This window comes from Denticeps clupeoides, chromosome 20, assembly GCF_900700375.1.
Source record: "Denticeps clupeoides chromosome 20, fDenClu1.1, whole genome shotgun sequence".
Classification (NCBI taxonomy): Eukaryota; Metazoa; Chordata; class Actinopteri; order Clupeiformes; family Denticipitidae; genus Denticeps; species Denticeps clupeoides.
In genome coordinates, this window is record NC_041726.1 from 3931415 (window position 1) to 3951155 (window position 19741).

At 46.8% G+C, this 19741-nt stretch overlaps 1 protein-coding gene across 3 annotated transcripts in view; it reads left to right on the top strand.

Moving 5' to 3' along the window:
- Nucleotides 1-19741, top strand: part of slc39a4 (solute carrier family 39 member 4) — a 45509-nt gene that overhangs the window by 18227 nt on the left and 7541 nt on the right. The window contains exons 1-2 of one of the 3 annotated variants that reach the window (XM_028964719.1): nt 17398-18211; nt 18571-18997. In XM_028964719.1, coding sequence (XP_028820552.1) covers nt 18800-18997 — 198 coding nt within the window. In that variant the 5' untranslated portion in view covers nt 17398-18211; nt 18571-18799. Of the gene's footprint in view, nt 1-17397; nt 18998-19741 lie in introns of those variants that run through there. The other 2 variants (XM_028964718.1, XM_028964717.1) reach the window with 2 other exon arrangements.

The window sequence follows — 19741 nt, forward strand, 5'->3', positions numbered from 1 at the left end:
AACCCCTCCCTCCCAGAGTCCTATTATTCCCCCAAGGGGGACAGGACAATATGTGCTGCTGTGGTGCTCACATCTAACTCGGCCAGGGAAGAAACAGCCTGAAGCACCCTAGAACGTCACATACCCTCAAGTTACACAAGGAATTGGGAATTCTGCGCTCGTTGACGTGATTTTTGGCATTTTCTTATGTTTTCTGGGGTGACCGTTTGAGTTTGGCCATAATCGTCCAGTGTCCAACAAAATGGAACCTTCACTCATGAGCGGTTACACACACACACACACATACACTTTTACACACTAGATGTGGACGAAGGTGTAAATCTCCTTTTCTCTTGAAGAGCAACAAGGCACGGAAACATCACATGCACACACACAGGACACGTTCACACGCATTAAATATGGCAGCCGTCTCGGGAGGCGTTGTTCGCCACGCGGCCTCAGGTGCGCGGATCTCCGCGACGGCGGCGGCAGAAGTGTTCGAACTTGCGGGAGCGTTCATGAGGGAGCCGGCAGGTCCTAATGACAGCCGTAGACCACCACCACCACGCTCTCGCACTTTCGGCGTCTCTCACAGGGCTTGGAGGGGGTTTCTCAGACACCTAGTTTCTGCCCGTGTAGCTGTTAATCCCTCGCTCCCTGCTCCACTTTGCTTTCATGTGCTCCGGCATGTTTGCGGGAAGCATCTGCTCCCACAGAAGTAAAAAAAATACATGTCTCCTTAGTCATGTCCCTTTTTTTTATTTCTCGCTCAGCCATGTTGCGGTTATAGAATGGTTTTGGCTTGGATCAGAGGTACAGGATTTGTTTTTTGCATGTTAATAATTGAGTTGCAATGTCCATATGTATATTTTACTGGTGGGGGTGGCCCTGAGATCTTCGTGGGAGAGACTACATTTGTGTTGCCCAATGGCATAGCTTGAGGACAAGGGGGTGAAAACAACGACGGGATGATGGAGGAGAAAGGGAGGAGACTTCCGGTGACTTCCTGCGTGGGTGTCACGAGTGTTTATCATGGAGATAGTTTATATTGCCCAGAGTAGTGAAAGCGATTGGTTCTTTTTTTTTTTGTGGTAAACAGCATAGCGCCCAGCACAAAATGTGTCCTCTGCACTCGTTTACATTTACAGCATTTACCAGACGCCCTTATCCAGAGCGACTTACAATCAGTAGTTACAGGGACAGTCCCCCCCATGAGACAATCAGGGAGCAGTGCGCAGGGACAGTGCCTCAGCGACGCCTAGACAGTACTGGATTTTTACCTGCAACTTTTTTGGTTATGAGTCCGCTTCCTTAGGCCACCATTGCAGGGAAAAGAAGTTGGGGGCGTCAGAACTGTTGGTTGCTCCACCTTTTTAAAACTTTAACATCATTAAAGTCCATCACCAATTCCTCTCCAGTAATTGCACACCAACCCATGTTTTCCCCCGAAGACACAAACATGCCCCATGTGCTACTTTTTTTTTTTAAGTGCTGGGAAAAACGGATCCCAGGAGCTGGTCCACAACGAACTCCAGGTGACCTTTAAATAGGACAGGGTTTTTACAAGTGTGGGCGTTTTTCAAAGTTCCTGGAATACCACCCGATGTAAGCAATATTCATGTGTTATTTGTGATTGTTCAGTTTCGATTAAGTGCATTCGCTATTTGCACTAGAAACATGACTACTGAGTCGTACCATTTTGCAATTTTTTTTCATGATAAAAAAAGATAAATTCTGTCAACTGGCAGCAACTAATACAAGAAAGCGACCCCACTGGTATGTTGAATGCTCTTCAGTCTTTGAGCACCGAGGCGGTGTGGAGTGCTCGTCTTGAACTTTGCGACACCCCCCCCGAAATCTCAGCGGTTTGACGTAGGCCTGGCCCATTTGGCTTAATTGAACAAGCCGAGCAAACAAAGAGGAGATCAATTGTTGATTTTAATAAGACATTGTTCGCGGCTCCCATCGTATTTAATTTGATGGTGGTGGAGAGGGTGTAAAAGAGAGCGTGATAATTTTGCACTGCACCATTATGCCTGGCCCTCCTGGGCTGAAACTAATTGGCACAGGATTAGCGCTGGAGAAACAGAACGACCTAAAGCGCTTCTCTCTTCCCGTATATCAATGGCCAGCTAAGAGTGCAGAACATCCCGTTTGTACAATTTGGCGGCTGCCAGCGATTGCATATTGCAGCTCTTTCATTTCCCCGCTTGCAGACATAATTTTTAATGCACATGTATAATTATATATCAAAACCCTGATAATTTAATTCTCAGTTCAGGATCTAGATGATCATTTTCACTCATTTTGTTTTAAGGCAACTAGTCGTCTTGTGCCTAACATGTAGGGGCCAATTTGCAAAGGATCTTAAGACACTTTTATTTTGATTTTTTTTTATTTATTCAACCTAAATCTTAGACCCAGCGAAGCGTGCATTCATCCACCGATCTTCTGTATCCATTTAGCCAAGTATGGGTTGGTTGTACATGATTGTTTAATAAATTTGAATATGTTTGTGTGCAATGTGTGATAGATTTTTAGATCTTGCCTCATGAAGTGGAGAACACATTTTCTCTCCGCACACAGGGGTACGGCAGAACACAGTCAAATACACGTCTTTCTCTTGCCGTCAATTTGCCCAACGAGAAACGGCATCAGTAATACCACCGCCGATGCCTTCGGCCTTTATTTGACCTCGGCTTGCTGATTTATCCAACATGAGAGGACCTGTTACAGCCAACAAGTGGCGGCGGCGGCTGAATACTTCACCCCTTAATTCCTCAGAAATCAGCGTGAATTTGAGGGACCGGACGCGGCGAGACGCGCACACGTGAAAGCGCGTCCTGCCCCGCCGCCGAGGCGCTTCCCCGCGAACAGCTGCTCACCGGAGGCCTAGCTTCATTTAGGTACGAAGAAATATGTTTTTAATTATCTGACCACCTGGGGGGTTGATGGACCCTGCAAGCTTTACGCGGAACAGATGCAGTCATTCTCCTTAATTAAGTTTGATTTCTCTCTGACAAATTAAAAGAACGCTCCCGCCGCCAAACACAGGTAGCGGGAGGTGTGTTTTGCATGTGCTGTCAGGACGCGAGACAGTGTGTATTTAATCACCAGAAATTGTCACTTTAACATGAATAACTGCTCCTGGATAATTGCAAAGGGGACAAAAATATAAATAAGCAAACAAATCTGACAAGGCGGCCTAATGTTGCAAAAAAGAAAGGGACACACGGGCGAATGGGACAGAATGGGGGGTTCCGAGGTGCCGTTTATGGCCGGATGAAGAGCCCTGTCCCGCGTGCCAAGAGCCAAACCATGTCACTTGGTGACAAAAGGTTCAGAGGATTTGCGACTCCTTCAGGTACGAGAGCAAAGTCAACACTCCCTGTCACTCCTTGTATTTCTGTCCCCCAGCACTGAGTGAAATGAACTGTCCAAACACTTTAATCCAGGTGTGATGGGGTAAAACATTTCTTTCTGTGCACCGTTTGCTGTGCTGCAGTGTTTCACTGGATGGCATGGACACAGCGGGCCTGGTCAGTCTCCCTTTGATGGAGCCTTCACTGCCCACCTATCTTGCCCCGAGCCAAAACCAGGGCGTCGCGGGTGCTGCTCTCCTCGGGACAGAGGTTAGAATTGACTCGCTTTATACTGACTGTGTCTCCCCACTGCAAAGTGCTCTCACTTGGAAGGGGCATGGCGACTACGGCGGTGGTCCATGAGTTCTCTGGACGAGCACAGTTATTTGGCCAGTCACTCAACGCCATGGACCTCACAGTGGTTCTGGGTGATTCTTGTGAGGCCCCTTTTGAGCCCATAGAGTTTCCTATAAAGCTGCATTGCTGCTGACGCTGGCTTCAGCCAGGCGAGTTGGAGACCTCCAGGGCTCTCTTTGTCCACCTCAGGTGTATGCAGGCAATACTGTGTCCAAATCCGGCATCTGTGCAAAAGGTTATGTTGAAATCTTTCAGATGTTTGGCCATTCTCCACCACCTCCTGCAAAAGACGTGGAAAGGTGCCTTCATCTGCTCTGTTCAGTGTGAACATTGTGGCCATATGTGCTCCGTACTCAGGCTTTTTGTTCTTGTGAGCAGTGAAACCAGCACAAGGCCAGTCTCTGTCAAAGCAGCATCTGTGGAGGACATCACCTTGGATAATAATAGCAGGAGACTTGTCCCATCAGAGCTCCTGGGTACACCTGTGCAGCAGCCGCTTGGGCGTCACCGCATACTTTTATTTTTTTTTTACTACTTTGATGTGGTTTCCTCTTTGGTGGCCCACCTCCTTATCTGGTGTGGCTCCAGTAGGTGGAGCGTCTATATATGTCCCATACTTCCTGTGTTATACATGGGTGGTAGTAGCCTAGTGGGTAACACACTCGCCTGTGAACCAGAAGACCCAGGTTCAAATCCCACTTACTACCATTGTGTCCCTGAGCAAGACACTTAACCCTAAATTGCTCCAGGGGGACTGTCCCTGTAATACTGATTGTAAGTCGCTCTGGTTAAGGGCATCTGATAAATGCTGTAAATGTAAAATGTAAAAATGTAAAAATGGAGGCAACAGGTGGTTTTATTTGGGGGGCATGGCCCCTGTTCTGTTGCCCCATCTCCTCCCTATAGGTGTGATTAATAGGGGTCTTCAGCTGGACATGCAGAGACATGGTCATCCCATACTTCCTGTTTTGTACCTCGTTCCTTTACCTGGGGGGAACAGTGGTCATATGCAGAACCTGACATTATGTTGGCGAACATGCCCAATGTGCTTAGTTTAATTTAGCATTAGGGAAATATAACACTCTTCCCACCTTCAGCAATTTATTGTTATCTTCCGTCCAACTTCCAGCCCTATTCCACTGGCTGAAGTGGACAGGGTTCACAAAGCATGTTAAAAGTATGCAAATAAGGCTCTTAAAAAGCACCACTGTGCTCAAAGGCTGCAGTTGAGCGCTAACGATTATTAATTCCACTTTTTTTTATTTTTTAATCTCACCGCGTAAGAACATTTCAAGACTTTCTCAGTGGTCAGAATGTTGATTGGATTTTTTTTAACCCCATCAAAATAGCATTAGCTCCAAAAAAAAGTATTTCACATTAGTAAAATAATAACCCTGTGTCATGGCTTGATTCTATTTCTCTTTACATATTTGATCAACCAAGTGAAAAATTGGAGGCAAAATGTGTTAAACTGTATTTTTTTTTGATAATGAATGAAGCGTTAATCCGTTGTTTTGCATGGCGGGCTAAGGCTAAGGTGGTGGCGGAGGGGCGGGGCTATGCGCAGCAGCATTCGGCACCTTCACCGGAACTGACATTACACATGCCGACCGTCAGTCGCGCCATCAACGTGTTATAATCAGATTCGCGTGGAATAAAAAAAAAAAAAAAAGATTGCTTTTTCACATGCGTTTATGGCCTTGAGTGTGAATGATAATGACCGCCGCGGAGGGCCGGGCAGACGTTATAAATCAAAGCCAACTTCCTCCCGGGGAGGGACGAAACCTCCACATGTCAATCGCGGTTATGGTAAATCAACAGCAGTGCGACACGCTCGCGTGTGTGGTGTGCCTGACAGGCCAATGATGGATGAGTGTTTGTCTCCGGGGCCCTTCTGCGTTCCGGCTCGAGAGACTACTGGGAGACGGGGAGGAATGTGTGCGCTTAACAGCTGTGTGTGTGTGTGTGTGTGTGCAGTTTTCATAGGTTCTCATGTCAAATAAAGCCCCTTGTTATCATGCACTGTTTCCCGGTTCTTTAATGGACGCCGCCCTACCCAACCTTTTCCACGTCTGGTCGTGGAGCGGGCAGAAGGCCGGAAAGGCACAAAACGAAAAGCAATAGAGAAATCTATCACCGCCAACCGTAACATGCACCGGAATTTCGAGCCCCTGGCGGAAACGGCGCCTTAAATCATAAAATCACTTCATCTGTGGGGGGGAAAGGGGGAGGAAAAAAAAAGAAAAGTTTCAAGCGTTTCAGTTTTCCTCGGGGCAGAGCCGTCGCCTCTCCAAGGATCTCCGAGATTAACGGCGAGTTGGGTTTCGCCGCGCCGCTGCTCGGGACTCAACCCTGATATTTCTTTCTTTTTTACCCCCCCCACCACCACCACCACCCTTCTAAACTGAAATGACTCAATTAGGCTCGTTGTTACCGTTCCGGTGTCGGACGAAGCCGGTTCTGTTTTACGGCTTCTGTGCCGTGGTCGAGATTCAAATTGTCTCCATAACCGAGCCCCGTTCCCAGCATTGTACTGGAGCACATCGACACAGGAGAGAAGGGAGCAAGCTGTGACCCAAATAGCAAACTCAATAATCTTCTGAAACAGATTCAGCGAGCGGAGGGGAAGGAATGGGAGAAGGAAAAACTTCACTCGCTAAAAAATCCTACAGGGATTGTTGCGCAGGGGCCATCAAAGCCACGGCAAAGCAACAATAACAGCAACAGCGGCGAGAAAGCAAGACGTTTTTCATAAAGAGGGTTTTTTTTTTACACCGTGGCTGAGCATCGATAAAGTCCGAGTTTTGGCAATAAGGCAATAAAAGGTTCACACTGATTGTTTGACCTCGTGCTGAGCGGTCCGTGCTGCTCAGACCCCGGTGAGTCAGAAAGCTCCACCAGAACCCCCAGTTTCCGCTCTATCCAAATTCCTGTCTCGTAAGTTTACCAAAAACCTGAAGCAAAGTATTCACTTTAAATGTCCATGGTTTTAGATGATGCAAAATTAAGACATTGGGGTCTCCGTGGGGTTGGAATGTGTACCCTTCGGTGTGACAAAGCCGCCACCTGGATTTAAATGAGCATGTGGGGTCGTTTCCCGTTCATGGATTAAGTCTAGTGCTCGACTAGTGGAGAACTTCGATGAAGTTGAAAAACGCCATTAGTCTCGGACTTAAAAGGGACCCACAGACATCCCTTTTTGACTTGTGAATTACCACAGGCCTAGCGGATAAGGAAGCGGCCCCATAATCTGAAGACTGCTGGTTCGAATCCCGATCCGCCAAGGTGCCACTGAGCAAAGCACCGTCCCCACACACTGCTCCCCGGGCGCCTGTCATGGCTGCCCACTGCTCACCAAGGGTGATGGGTTAAATGCAGAGGACAAATTTCACTGTGTGCACCGTGTGCTGTGCTGCAGTGTTTCACAATGACAATCACTTCACTTAAATGTTTCACACATTGCGACTTTAACACTGTCACCTCCCCATCCTCAACACAAATACTTGATAGAACACTCAAATCAAGTCACCGCACCGCAAAAAAATTATTACTGCTGTATGGAGACATAACAAAATCCAAGATGCTTGAGCGTTATAGAGACATTTGAGACTAATTTTCTTGCTGCAAAAATATTAAATACATTTATTTGCAATACAAAGGCTGCTGCTGTGGGCCTTTCAATCAGTGATTATCCAACACTTGACCAACACTTTACCAAGGATTCGGACTTAGAGTTATAGATTCAAAACGGACTCAGGCCAGATATCATAAATAAAACAATATTTTGTTCCCAGACAAGATGGGCATCCTTTAATCCAATAAAATTAAATCCTCATCTGTATCCCGCTCAGAAAAAAAAAAAAAAAAAAAAAAACTCCTTACTGGCCACCACACAAGCAAAGTAGCACAACACCGCCAAAGAAACGCAAAACGAGGGCACGCAAACTTTCCCCTCCCCTCACCCTTAAAGAAGCCGTCAGCGGCTGAGAATCGCGGGGTGAGAAGTAAAGAAATAAACGCAACACCGGGGTAATTAAGTAAACCGAACATCACACACACACACACAGCCAAGGCAGAAAGCAGCTGTTGGGCCCAGGGAGGTCCTGCTGGGGAGCGCGGCGCTCCGCTCAGGTACCCCAGGCAGACACGCACACCAGCACTAATTGCAGTAATGACTGCAGCACAGACGCTAATTAAAGCGCGGAGCTCGGATGGCGGTCCGCAGAACGGGCAAGCGCTGACAGGGTCTGACAGCGCACGCTGGCGTTCGCTAACAAAGACATGATCTCAACAACAACACGAGGAGGAGGTGGTGGTGAAAGGGAGAGGGAACGTTTCCTCGCAATCCCTGCATTGACCATATGGCATATAGGTAATTGTAGGTTCTTTTTTTTTTTTTATATAGGATATAATTATTTATATATTTATCTAACGAAAACTGCAAGAGTGGCAACGAAGCCTCGTGGAATCCAACGCCGCGCCCGACCGTTTTAATTACACGTCCGCACAGGGCACACAAGCAAAACAAACCTGTTGCACCGCAGCACCCGGCGTACCCTTTGAAGCGCTTAAAGTTTCAAATGAAGTGATAGTCACATGTGATACACAGCAGCACAGCACACGGTGCACACAGTGAAATTTGTCCTCTGCATTTAACCCATCACCCTGAGTGGGCAGCCATGACAGGCGCCCGGGGAGCAGTGTGTGGGGACGGTGCTTTGCTCAGTGGCACCTCAGTGGCACCTTGGCAGATCGGGATTCGAACCGGCAACCTTCTGATTACGGGGCCGCTTCCTTAACCACTAGGCCACCACTGCCCCAAAACACGATAGAATTTCCTCGTTGCATCAGAGGCGTAACTCGGCCAGGCGTGAAAACTCCCACTGCCATGATTTTGGGACCAACTTGAATAATGGTCTGTTTCCATTGTCCCTCAAATTGTACGAATTGAAATTGCAAATAGAAGATTCGCATAATAGAAACCCGTCAATTAAAAAAAAAAAAAAACTCCCATGCAACGCAAAAAAAAAAGGTTTTTAAAGCATGCATGACGGGGTCTTCCAGACAACTGGAAAAAGGCTTATTTTGCAAAACGGCAATGGAAACACTTCCCTCTGGCTTTTAGTGGTCACGTGACGTTTTTAAATGCATGCCGTTCGCATACGCTGCATGTAAAAAAAAAAATAATGCACAAACGTTTTTTTGCGTAGCACCTACAAAGCCAGTCCTTTCTTTAAGGACATTTAAAATATTTTTTTTTCATGTGTTGAAGCCACAGACGCGTTATCAACATCTCCCATCGCAGATTCCGGGCTCGTTTTAGGCGCCTCTGTTTTTTCCTAGGTGGAGGAAAAGATGATGAAATTTAAGGACACTGCCGATTAAGTGGTTCAACTAGCATTTAATTGCACGTAGGAAGGAGGTGATTCCTTGTTAATTAAAGCCCCATTAAAGGCCAGTGGATCCCAATTAACATCAAATGCAAATTTAACAGATAAGGAGTTCTGCGAGTCATCCTCACGGTTTGTCTTTCTGTCTAAATTTTGCGCCACATCTTACCCATATCAAGGGGTTTAATTAACTGGCATTGACCCCGCCCTCATGCATGTAGGGCAAACTGTACTGCAGATGTCAACAGACCACAGACGCTCTTATTAGTTTTTTTTTTTAGGATTCTTTCTAGAATGTCATGGTGTACATGGAACAACGTGAACGGGACTGCAGCCTTTTTTTGTGGAACTTTGTGGCCTATGTAAGGAGTGGCTGCAGTGATCCTCGTCACACACTCCCTACATTTACATTTACAGCATTTAACAGATGCCCTTATCCAGAGCGACTTACAATCAGTAGTTGCCCCCCTGGAGCAGCTTAGGGTTAAGTGTCTTGCTCAGGGACACAATGGTAGTAAGTGGGGTTTGAACCTGGGTCTTCTGGTTCATAGTCGAGTGTGTTACCCGCTAGGCTACTACCACCCACTAGTTTCCTTAAATAGTCAAAATATTAGTCGTTCTGTTTGGTTGATGTCCTTTCGTGGTCATACACATTGATGCATTAGAAATAGAGAAACGAAGAAGCTGAAGCTCTCCGTGGTGCATCACATCCAGCTGCATTTTTTTCTTCTTCTCGGCACTAATTCTGTCCCTTCTAAGTGACATGTGAGACAGAGCTGCTGCTAATTAAGTTAATCACTTTCGCTAGTCACGCTCGCACTTCCTCTCATTCCACCTCGTCTTTCTCACGCACGACTCTCCCGAAACAAAGTGAAACGGCAAAGAGACGGACAGCCCGAAAGAAAGACAGAAAGACGGGGAAAGGGACGGGCGTAGACGGAGGGCCGCGGGCAGATGGGATCTGAGGAGAGCCCTCTCTTCTCCACCCGCCGCGTGTTCGGCGGCGAGGAGGGCCTACAGAGATTACCAGTGTTTTTTATTTATTTCCGGAGGTGGCGGCGTCGTGCGAAAGCTCAGCAGGAGGCCCGGCTTCAATCAGCCCGGCTAACGCTCGGAGACACAAGGACCCAGCTTTTCTGCTTGGCCGTCCTCTTAAAAAATAGGAAGGCGTGGGGGGGTGGGGACACTTTATAACGACTAACTGGATTAGTCGTCATGCTTTATTTTCGTAAGCGAGGCTTCGGCGTCTGCAATAACCGCGTACGAAGCCTGAATGAATGCTGAGCTCGAGCTGCTGTCGAGTGAGTTGTTTTTTTCGGGGTCGCGGCATCTTCCAGGGCCACGGCTGACCTTCTGCACTGCGGGGACGAGGACCCTGCCGCTGTTGCAGCTCTCACACTGACAACGCTGAGGGGTTCAGACAGCACGGGGGCTGGGAAAACAGGTCAGGGGACGGCATGGCGAGGAAGGGGGGGGGGGCGGGCTGGGAGCAGGGATTAGGAATGCTGCGCCGAGAGTGCGGCGAGAGAGTCGGCCGCAGATGTCCAGGATCCCATGCCTCTCAGTGGGACGGTGGTGGCCAGTCTGCAGGAATCCCCCCGACCTCACCCCAGCTCTCCCCAAGCACCCCAGGGAGATGTTTCAGACTGCCTGGATTGGTTTCTTTCTCGAGTAAACGAGCACGTGAAAATCAAACGCAATTATTTTATATCAAACAGAAAAAGACCATAAAGTTTAGCATTAACAACACAGAGCTATAGAACTGGACAGGAAATATTGTGCGATTCTGGAGTATTGCAGCATGACAACATGATATCTTGGTTATATTCTTGGTTGTGGCACATAAACAGCGGCAACCATCTCAAAGTGTGTGAGCTACGTCTACTTATTAGCCAAGAAAAATTCAACGTGATATGATGTGTTTATCAATGCAACATAGCACACAAAGCACAAATACCATGGAGCCTCTTTTGTCTAGCCATGACCAGGACAATACTTTCCAATGTATAAAAAGAACAATTGCTTGAGCACGACTCAAGACATCATCTGGCAATGTTTTGTTCTACTACAGTAAATTATGTTGTAGCCTATGATTCAATGGGTGTTTTATGGTTATATTGGGCATATATAAATATGAATATTGGTGTGTGTGAGTCTGTGTGTCTGTATATAGCTGTGCAATGTTACGTTCAAAGGTGTGTATGTATGAATGTATATATACATTGTACAGCTAAGATACCTTCATGCAGTCTACATAACTTTGTACATATCATTAGGCCATCTGCATATACCTGTACAGGCCAAAAGGTTGTACACACCTTCTCATTCACTCATGTGTTTTCTCTATCTTCATGAATATTTACGTTGGTAGATTCTCACTGAAGGCATCAAAACTATGAATGAACACATGTGGAGTTATGTACTTAACAAAAAACTGAAAACATGTTTTATATTCTAGTTTCTTTGCTCTGATTACTGCTTTGCACACTCTTGGCATTCTCTCGATGATCTTCAAGAGGTCGTCACCTGAAATGCTTCTCCAACAGTCTTGAAGGAGTTCCCAGAGGTGTTTAGCACTTGTTGGGGTCCAGCTCACCCCAAACCATCTGGATTGGGTTCAGGTCCGGTGACTGTGGAGGCCACGTCCCCACTTTTTGTTAAGTACATAACTCCACATGTGTTCATTCATAATTTTGATGCCTTCAGTGAGAATCTACCAACGTAAATGGTCATGAAATTAAAGAAAACATATTGAATAAAAAGGTGCGTCCAAACTTTTGGCCTGTACTGTATGCTGTACACAACTGTGATTTGCAATGATCTCATAAGATTTGCTGAAATCGCACAGCCTGTTGAAGACATAAAGCTTCACTACGAAACCCAGTCACTGGCCCAACGTGCAGCCCAGCGCCTCCGCAGGCTTAGCAATAACTCTCTTGCGCTGAATAGTGTTGTCAGGACAGCGGCAGGGAGAGTTAGATGCATTGCCCGCCGCCCTGCGCTAAAGAGGACACGCCGAGCAGGACAAGGCTCGGTCCCAAAGTCATGACAGAGAGCAGGGCGGCGAGGAAGAAAGGAACGCCACAACGGCGGGGCATTAATCTTGCCGTGCGTTAGCCAGCAGCGGCGTCTCTGCTTTGGCCACTTGTCCGCGGCCAACATATTCATCATCCGCGCAGCTGATTAGGACGACAATACTTGTTATGCCGTGAAAACTTAGTATCGCAAAGTCAGGCGCCATCCGTCTTCGGCTAACGGGAAGGGCTACGCTAACGAATGACGCAGAAGCCTCTCTTGTTTCTTTTGTACGGAGATTGATGATGAATTTTGGTTGTAACTTTATTTTTTCCAGAACATTTTACGCCGCTTAAAGGGTCACATTTTATTTCTCGAATGAAGCATTAAAAACGAGAAACTGGCACAAACAAGTGGTGCATGTTTGCTAACCTACATTTACATAATTTACCGGACGCCCGTATCATTTACATTTACATTTACATTTACGGCATTTGGCAGACGCCCTTATCCAGAGCGACTTACAACGTGCTTTCAAGTTACCATCGATGAAGAGATCAATTCCGGTTCACTAGGACCCCCAACTATGAATACAATCTTTTTATTCACTCTGTTGTAGATTCTGTACACAAAGTACAGAACAAGAAAATTACAATTTAATCTAAATATTCTCTAAAGAGGAAGGTCTTGAGCTGTCGTTTGAAGGTGCTCAGTGACTGAGGGGAAGTTCATTCCACCACCGAGGGGCCAAGATGGAGAAGAGTCTAGATGAGCGTCTTCCTTTTACCTTCAGAGATGGAGGGACCAGGCGAGCAGTACTGGAGGCTCGGAGTATACGAGATGCAGTGCGAGGTGTAATAAGGGCACAGCTTATTATTCAGAGCGACTTACAACCAGTAGTTACAGGGACAGTCCCCCCCCTGGAGACACTCAGGGTTAAGTGTCTTGCTCAGGGACACAATGGTAGTAAGTGGGGTTTGAACCTGGATCTTCTGGTTCATAGGCGAGAGTGTTACCCACTAGGCCACTACCACCCACTTCTGAGTTAAACACATGCTAACAAGGGTTATACTTATACTAATACTTATACTTATGAGAATGCGAGCTGTGATTTAACTGTGACGTAACTGCCGCAAATACAAGAGTCGCACTGACATGGGGAGGTGCTGAATGCCAAAATAACATCGACTGACAGTTATCTATGCTAATGTGGAACATGAATTGTGAAGGCATTTACATTCACGGCACTTATCAGACTTACAATCAGTAGTTTACAGGGACAGTCCCCCCACCCCCCGGTGACACAATGGTAGCAAGTGGGGTTATGACCTGGGACCTCTGGTTCTGACTTCTGGAGTCTGCTTGGTCGGGCTGGAGGTTATTAACAGCGTTAATGTTTTTAGAGTGTCTGTATATGATTATTTTAACACAATTAGAACAATTCATTTTTTTTTTATTGCCTGCGATCACAGTGTGATTAAAAATCTGTTGCGCCGCTAACGGATGTGGAAGCGGAATGATCCGACGCAGACTAAATCTAACTGGCTGACTCGACATGACAGTTAGGGGACAATTTCCCCAGACGGGCAGCCAGTTGGCCAATCGCAGCCTTCCAGGAGCTTATTTCAGCCAGTCAAGCCAGGCTCTCTCAGACCCCTTGTGCCCCGAGGCACCCCACTTTCCCTTGTCGGTGGAACATGCACTAAGCAGTTTTCCCTTCTCCCTCTCTCCCTCTCTCCCTCTCTCTTACACAGACACTTTTTTTTTTTTAACAGAACCGATAATCCTCTCTGGATTTTTAATAAATAAATAACAGGGATCTGTCAAGGTCTCCAACCCAGGAGATTAATTTTACAGTGTGACTGTCATTTAACGGCCTTCCTTTCGAACACAGACTGGATCTGGGTGGAAATGCCCACCATCTTGCATACAATGCTGTGAAATATGTTGCTAAAAGGCGTTAATTCAAAGTGTAAGTATTGATGAAGTTTTAATGTCAAAAAATGTCAAATTTGCATCTGCCTTTTTTCGCCTTTGACTTTCTGTTCTCCGGAATGAGTGAAAGTAGTGATGATTGGTGTTCGGGTGGCGCAGGACACACCCCGGTGAGCCCCCTGTGCCGGCCAGGAGACACCGCCTCGTCTGATGGAGAGCTTCTGTGGGACGGCAACCATTAATTGCCTGCCGTCCCTCGCAAGTTAATGACTCGGTGGTCGCAGCCGGGCTGTCCCTCTTCTTCATTTTTGTTGCGTAGGGAGCCCCCCCTCCCAGGAGAGCGCGGTTATCTGTTTCTTAATTTAACGCTTCATTTGTGATTGCTGTCAGACCCAGGTCTACGTGTGCATGTGTGTGTCTGCCGAGAGAGAGAGAGAGAGAGAGAGAGAGAGATGAAGAAAAAGACACATGTGCTGTGCAATTCTGTGAGGACGTGAGCACTCACACGGGCACTTGAAAGTGTTTAACCTTAATCTCTACGGCGACTGTCAAATTGTCCAGAAAAAAAGGGACTACTCGGATGTGCAAGGCCTGCAAATAATTCTAAAAACAATCATTTCTTTGGACATTGTGCTTCCGAAAGCGCGTTCACGATGCCAAACATCCCACAGGACGGCCTGAAAGATGAAAGAGCTCGTTTTGGAAGTCACTCAAGATTCTTTTTTTAATACCCTTACTGCGAAAGCGTGTGGACTGAGGAGCCTGCAACTTGTACATGTGCAGAGAAAAGAGAGAAGGAAAAGAGCGAACGAGGCAGGTGGAGCAGATGCGCGTGTGCGTGTGTGTGTGTGTGTGTGAGCAGGGGGGTCAGGCTAAGGAGGGTGTTAATATCTCCAGCCTCTTTCGTCTCTACCCAGACACAAAGGGTGTCCCCATGTGGGACCTGGCCCTCTTCACTACAGGGTCCTAAAGGCCACTTAATGTGAAGTTCATTAACTGCAGGAACACCCAGCCCACATGTGCATCAGATGAGACGGGGAACTGACAGGACCGGCATCTGCCGCTGCAATGCAAATGCAATTTGGTGGGGTTTTTATGGGAAATCATTATTCTTCCAATGGTTTACCCATTTAAATGTGAATTATTATGTTCCCTTCCCGTGGACACATCCATTATTCTGACGTTAGATCATCTTAAATAATACAAGAAATACATATATCGCTGTAACTACAAATGCTTGTTTGGGGAACATCCAATAAAAAAAAAAAAAAAAGGACCGTGCGGGTCTTTTGTTGCACAGCACCTCATCGGTTTCACTGACTTTCCATTTCCATTTGAAATGCACGGCTTTTAATTATTCCCCTCTCGCCATACGCTTATCAAACCGTTCGCGTCACAGCCGCCAAACGGTGTTGTCCATCTGTGAAGAAAACATATGTATCCCTCTACGACAGCAGATTTCCACAATGCCTCTTTTACATGACAAAGGCGACATTGTCCAGTGATTGGGCCCGAAATGGCATTTACACCAGCAGCAGCAGCAGCAGCAAAAAGAAAAGGGGTCGGGGCCGGGTGGGAAATGTGTCTACTGACAGATTTTACAGTCAAACCGGTCAAACCTTTGTTTTAACGTGCCGTACCGGGAAACGGGCCCCCGTTTCTGTGCTCCCGCCTAGCAGCGGGCCCGAGAGAGGGAGCAACAATTCCCCACCGCAACGCGTAACATGCGCCCTATGAGGGAGCGAGCAGCCGCGTTCAGGATTTATCTGGAGCAAAATAAGATTATCATAATCATAAACGGTCCAGAGTTGTCTCAGCTGTGGTTTTTTTTTTTTTTTTTACAACAGGTCCTTTATTGTATTAAAACGTTTATAAATTGAACATTTGTATGAACATTTATATATGTCAGTATTTGTAAATATTCATCATGATATGCGCAATTATCCTGAAATGAACTTGCACTTGAAGGGTAAAAGTGTGTGTGTGCGTGTGTGTCCTGTGCATTAAGCAGAACAATGTCTCCCTCTAGTGGAAGCTCTGATGACATTTTGATGTCGTCTCACGTCCAAGTGTCAGGTGGCGCAATAAAACAACACTTTTGTTTCACTCTCCTGTCGTGAGAACGAAATCAGAACCTCAGGAAATGCATGGTGCAGGGTCCACATCACAGGAGTCTTGTGAATTTTTCCGGGGTCGTTTTTGCATGCATTGTCCCACTTACTCCGATCAGCCACAACATTAAAACCACCGGCCTAGAGGGGGGAAAAAATGATGAATTCAGCCATGAATTTAATAAGGCCTCCTATCCATATACGATGCATTTTTAGGGACAACCGCTGGAGGAATTAAGGAAGCCACCAACGATCAAGGTGCCACTGAGGTCATCGGAGAATTGTCAACCGCAGAGGGCACATGTCATTGATCTGAACGGTGGTGACAAATAATCACTTTCACTTCACTTCACATCCATATCAATGCCAGACAAGCTGGATATGACTCAGAGCATGACACAACGTCCACTGGGCCCTGCCAGGGCCGGGGCATCGATTTAGATGTGTTTTCAGTGGTGGACAGGGGTCGATCTGACATGTTGGATTCAACGAGGTTCTGACACCTGTTTGTGCCTGTGGGATTGGACACACCTTCCCTACACTTATTTGTTGCTGGTAAGCGAGCAAATCGCAACGGCTATCAATCAAGTATACAGCGTAATTTTTAAGCCTTTTTTTCCCCACTTTGCAAAAGATAAAAAGTTGGAGGACTGTAGCATGTGGGGGCGGAGCTTCCCAGAATGCCCCGGGGCGATACTACACAATTTAAAATGGGGGAAAAACCTGCGCTGTTTTGATATTGAAGTTAACCGTGTACTCAGTTCTGGAGGATAAGGTTTAGGTTTATCTGTTAGTAGATCATTATTTGTGGAGCTTTATGTCCGTTAACTGCCTGCTTTTGCAACTCGATGTTCATGCTGTACACTCTGCACGAGTTGGACTTCATTGTGCTGCCGTGACTATTGCTGCTGGCATCTGCTTTCACACATAATGTACAAGCGGAGCTTATATAGTGAAGTGAAAGTGAAGTGATTGTCACGTGTGATGCGCAGCAGCACAGCACACGGTGCACACGGTGAAATTTGTCCTCTGCATTTAACCCATCACCCTTGGTGAGCAGTGGGCAGCCATGACAGGCGCCCGGGGAGCAGTGTGTGGGGACGGTGCTTTGCTCAGTGGCACCTCAGTGGCACCTTGGCGGATCGGGATTCGAATTGGCAGCCTTCTGATTACGGGGCCGCTTCCTTAACCGCTAGGCCACCACTGCCCCAGCAGGGTTCTGTCAGAACATTACTGATAACAGTTGCAAATACTGGACTGGCTTACATTCTTTTAAATGCATTGTGAATTAAATAGAATTCAATTGAGTTAATTCAAAACGCCTTTTAAATGGTAAGAACTCAACACATTGAGTTTGTTGGACTGTTTTTAAGCGATTACAGTAGATTTCCTGTGAAATGAGCCATTATAACCAGATAACTAGGGTTATTCCCTTCACTCGTCACTGGTTTGAAAGTTCAGGCTCCTCCCCCATTGCTCCATGGCTCTGAGTAGCTCTTAACACTTGCATGTGGCTAGAATTAGAATAAAACACACTTGACCTGCACAAGTAAAGTAAAGGGTGCAAGGACACCCATATGATTAATACATAAGGACAGCAGGGAGAGGCTGATAAGGGTCCATCCATGGTCAGCTGATAAGAGTCCAAGTCATCCTTATTATCATCTGTCCTGATGTTGCTCCTGATTAAAATCTGGAACAGTTATTATTATTATTATATGATTTTGCTGGAGTCTGTTACCTCTGTTGTCCGGCATTTTACGGGGGTTGGACATTCCCGCTGGTTAAAAGGAGCGTCCTTTGTAACATGGGCGTAGGGGACCTGTCGTGGCATTTAAAAGCAACCTGTCACAAACATGGCACAGATGACTGAAAAGATGGGATCAAAGAAGCCACTAAATCCTTTATGAAAAAGAGTCAGAGAGGCGATTACAGTTGAGAGCAAGGCCGAAAAGCCACAACATCCACTTCATCCTTGTCTGGGTCGGATGAATGCACACCACCTTTCTGCTTCTTCTGGGAACGCCGTAGCTCAACATGTGCAAGATGGCCCTTTTTTTTGGTAGATGTTGAAATAGGTAGATGATCAATACCGATCAAGGCCCCAGTTTCCAGATTTGGTTGGCCATATTAATTTCGATTATAATATTTATGGCCGTTTTAGATAGTATTGTCAATTCCACCCTTTGAAACGGTTACGTGCTAATAGACAGGCCCGAATGTCGGACTCAGACCTGTAATTTCGCAAATCGCATCATGTTGGTCCCTGAACACATTTTTTTTTTACTTTTGATGGTGTGAATGTCATCATTTTATCTGACAAGTGTGTATGAGCTCATCACCAACTCCCCCCATGCGGACTCCAGACGGGATCCTGCTTTTTATTTCTTCTTCTTTCATATTTCTTCTTTTTCCCCCCAGCTTTTTAGCAGTATTCATTACTAGGCTCAGCAGGTGCGAGAAGCCGGACCCCCAACACGGCTGAACGCTACAGGTCTCGCTTTTATGGGACCTTGGTGAAGCGCAGCTTTCCGAAGGACCAATCAGAGCGCAGAGGAGCCAGCACCTTCGCAACTAATACTTATATGCAGGAGCCCCAAAGTGAAGTGGAGCCACACGCCACACGTTCGGGTCACTCGGGATCGCGGACATGCCGCCGCCCTGCGTCGTCCTGCTGGCGCTCGCCGCGAACCTGGCCACCTTTGCGCATGGCTCCAGGGGGACCATCTACGCCGAGGTGGCGTCCTCCGTGTCGCCAGGCGCCGGACGTCTGGGCGACGGGGCGCTCCACTCGCTCTTCGCCGCGCTGGAGGACCGTGTGCAGTGCCCCGGGGTGTCGTGTGGAAAGGTAGTCCCGCTTTTTCTGGCTTTTGGCGAGGTCGAGGTCCAAATTGCGCCGTGGTACCGTGCGCTACTTTTAATTACGCGCGGCGCACGTCGCGCAGTCTTCTAGAATAGTAATAATAATAACGGTGTTCTATAATTATCCTCAACTGTGGATATCAACCAAAATGTCTTTAAATGTTGTATCATTTAAATTTACAGAATTTACCAGACGCCCTTATCCAGAGCGACTTACAATCAGTAGTGACAGGGACAGTCCCCCCCTAGAGACACTCAGGGTTAAGTGTCTTGCTCAGGGACACAATGGTAGTAAGTGGGGTTTGAACCTGGGTCTTCTGGTTCATAGGCGAGTGTGTTACCCACTAGTCTACTACCACCCATTTCATTTACTGTACATTTTTACATTTACTGTACTTTTCTACCTTTCTAAAACATATACATAAACACGATTTAAAGATGTGCAGTAATATAATGTTTTTTTTTTCTATGTTTAATTTATTAAAACTTCCGTACATTTGCTGTGTGGTACAGTTCCTGGACTGGGGCTGAACTTTGCGTCGGGTGCAAGGTGTCTGGACCCTGGTATCTCTGCACTCAGCACCGATACTGATCTGGACATCAGACTGCGTTCCGCACGCGCCAAAGAATCGGTATGGTGTTTGTTCGGAAGAGGTTTCCGCACGGCGGAAGAAGTAAAGACATGAGCCCCCAGTAGAAAGTGGGTGCGCCGTTTCGAGCTGCAGTGTGC